Genomic DNA, 3,158 nt, shown 5'->3' with positions numbered 1-3,158 from the left:
TGTGTGTGTGTGTCAGAGAGAGAGAGAGAGAGTGTGTGTGTGTGTGTGTGTGTGTGTGTGTGTGTGAGAGAGAGAGAGAGAGAGAGAGAGAGAGAGTGTGTGTGAGAGAGAGAGAGAGAGAGAGAGTGTGTGTGTGTGTGTGTTTGAGTGCTAGCATGTCAACGGCACTTGGCCATCAGACGCTCTTAGCTGCACATCAGAGAGACAGCCACTCTCCTCCATCTTCACACAGGCCGCTGCCGTAAATATTTTTACTCTCCGTTCCATTAGAGTGTGTGTGAGAGGCTTTTATTGAGGCGCCGAGCACCTCCCCTCTGTAAACACTAGAGCATGATTGGAAGAGGAGAGACCAAACACACGGCACCATACACACACACACTTGACAGAGAGACAGATAGTGAGTGTGTATCATGGTTTGGTGGTCTCGTCACACCTGTCAATCTGTTGTTGTTTTTTGTTTTTTTGTTTCCTCATATTGTTATTTTGTTTTCTAACATGAAGAATATTCCACGTGTGTCTCCACATCAAGAAAACTTTAGTCATCCCAGTGTGTATGTGTGAGTGTGTTTTGTATTTGTGTGTGTGTGTGTGTGTATTTGTTTGTGTGTGTGTGTGTGTGTGTGTGTGTGTGTATTCGTTTGTGTGTGTTGTATATTTGTGTGTGTGAGTGAGTGTGAGTGTGTGTTGTATATGTGTGTGTGTGTGTGTGTTGCCGTACGTCCGCTGCGGTGTCGTCTGCGCTCGTTAGCATCACGTTGGCCTGCAGGAGCTGCTGCAGTAACTGCACCTGGTCTGTGCTCAGAAACAGCTCCAGGCTGGACGTCACGTTAATCTCCAGACTGTGGCCGCACACCACCACTTCCTGCAGACAGAGGCACAGCCATCATTGATTCACTTTACTTTGTGCTTTTTAATTTTTACAGCTTTAACAGACGTACAGCTGATCATCAAATACAGAACACGGACAGAGAGAATTACGGGAGTTATTTAATTGAGATCTGATTGGATGAGCCACGTTTGAAGCTGCCAATAAACAGACACCTGTGACACACAAAGGATATGAAAGCTGCTAACGCTGACCCTAACAACTGTAAACGTTACTGCATGAGTTAAAGATGTGTCTGATTAAAGCGTTTGGTGAAAAGCTCTTTCACTAACGGAACATGTTTAGATCTCCATTCACTATAACCGTCCTGACGCTCTAAACCTGCAGGTCAGATGGCCTCTGGACGGCTTTTCTGTCCAGATTTGTGCAAAGTGAAACCAGTGGCTGTTTGTTTAGTGATTTTCAGTATTTAAGGTCAAGCATGGAGCTGATGTCAAAACCTCACTGAAGCAAACAAACACACGGCATTACTGTGCAAAAACCGAGAAACTGTTCGTCTCGCTTCAGCAGCGGCTTCAGCTTCTCCAGCAGCTGCAACTTCCCAAAACACTCCAGCGTCCCATCCTGAACACACATGCTTTCATCTGACAGAAGACAGAGCATCACTGAAACTTCACACACACACACACACACACACACACACGTGTACCTCGGCTGGGCCGTGATCCGCTGACAGAGGCTTCCGGTAAATTACAGCTGGAGCTGCTGTGATCCGCACAGAGAAATCCGTGATGATCGGAGACAGGATCACTCGCTTCTCCTGCTGCCGGCAGATGCTGCAAACACACACACACACACACACACACACACACACACACACACACACACACAGAGAGAGAGAGAGAGAGTCAATTCAGCTTCAGTCAGAGCTGAAAACATTATCAAACCTTCAGCAATATCTCATAGACAAACACAAAGCCACAGCGGATCATGTCCTACACTGTATAAACTCAAAACATGAATCAACATCATTAATGGTGTTTATCAGAACATCAGAAATATAAACAAATGAAGCTGAAGCAGAACTGAACTGATGCACAGCAGCTCACCGACGCGCCTCTCAATGCAGGAGAACCCAGCGCAGCTGCAGACAACAGAGACGCCACCGGACGCTTAAACACTCACACACACACACACACACACACACACACTCTTACAGTAGAGAATTCCACTCATTCTATACTATAGGAGAAGAAGAATTGTATAAACTTGTTAAACCATCTAAACCAACATGTATGTTAGACCCTATTCCATCTAAGCTCCTAAAAGAGGTGCTTCCAGAAGTCATAGATCCTCTTCTGACTATTATTAGTTCGTCATTGTCATTAGGATATGTCCCCAAAACCTGCAAACTGGCTGTTATTTAAGCCTCTCATTAAAAAAACACAACTTGACCCTAAATAACTAGTTAAAGGGGTCATATGATGCGATTTCAATTGTTCCTTTCTCTTTGGAGTGTTACAAGCTCTTGGTGCATAAAGAAGATCTGTAAAGTTGCAAAGACTAAAGTCTCAAACCCAAGTAATGACTTTATGAACTACTTTACTTCCAAGATCGATACTTTTAGAGATAAAATTGTAACCATGCAGCCGTCAGCTACAGCAACGCATCAGATAGTGTGCTATAGATCCCCTGAGGAACAATTTCCCTCATTCTATACTATAGGAGAAGAAGAATTGTATAAACTTGTTAAACCATCTAAACCAACATGTATGTTAGACCCTATTCCATCTAAGCTCCTAAAAGAGGTGCTTCCAGAAGTCATAGATCCTCTTCTGACTATTATTAGTTCGTCATTGTCATTAGGATATGTCCCCAAAACCTGCAAACTGGCTGTTATTTAAGCCTCTCATTAAAAAAACACAACTTGACCCTAAATAACTAGTTAAAGGGGTCATATGATGCGATTTCAATTGTTCCTTTCTCTTTGGAGTGTTACAAGCTCTTGGTGCATAAAGAAGATCTGTAAAGTTGCAAAGACTAAAGTCTCAAACCCAAAGAGATATTCTTTATAAAAGTTCAGAGTCAGCCACACCTACCTAAAACGGCTCGTTCTAACACGCCCCCACATGTCTACCTCACTATGTGGGAAGATTTGCATAACGCAGCCAAAATGTTCACACAAAGAAAGAAGGCGTAACTTTTATTCTCGCTGTAGTATTGTTGCCGCCGCCACCATGTCCTGAAGACGCTGTGTGCTTTGTTGTGAAAGCGAAACTACTTTGTTTGTTCTTCCAAAAGAGGACGATATCTGCTTCGTCATGCCTGGAGC

The 3,158-nt window shown here is 43.7% G+C and overlaps 1 protein-coding gene across 1 annotated transcript in view; it reads right to left on the bottom strand.

Moving 5' to 3' along the window:
• The window catches only part of LOC107565357 (vacuolar protein sorting-associated protein 13B-like), a 99,415-nt gene that overhangs the window by 14,741 nt on the left and 81,516 nt on the right, over nt 1-3,158 (bottom strand). The window contains 2 exon segments of the mRNA XM_016250573.1: nt 719-862; nt 1,358-1,470. Coding sequence (XP_016106059.1) covers nt 719-862; nt 1,358-1,470 — 257 coding nt within the window.

This window comes from Sinocyclocheilus grahami, unplaced genomic scaffold (assembly GCF_001515645.1).
Source record: "Sinocyclocheilus grahami isolate Dianchi unplaced genomic scaffold, SAMN03320097.WGS_v1.1 scaffold996.1, whole genome shotgun sequence".
Lineage (NCBI taxonomy): Eukaryota > Metazoa > Chordata > Actinopteri > Cypriniformes > Cyprinidae > Sinocyclocheilus > Sinocyclocheilus grahami.
The sequence above is the reverse complement of the archived record's forward strand: the minus strand, read 5'-3'. Positions and strand labels throughout refer to the sequence as shown.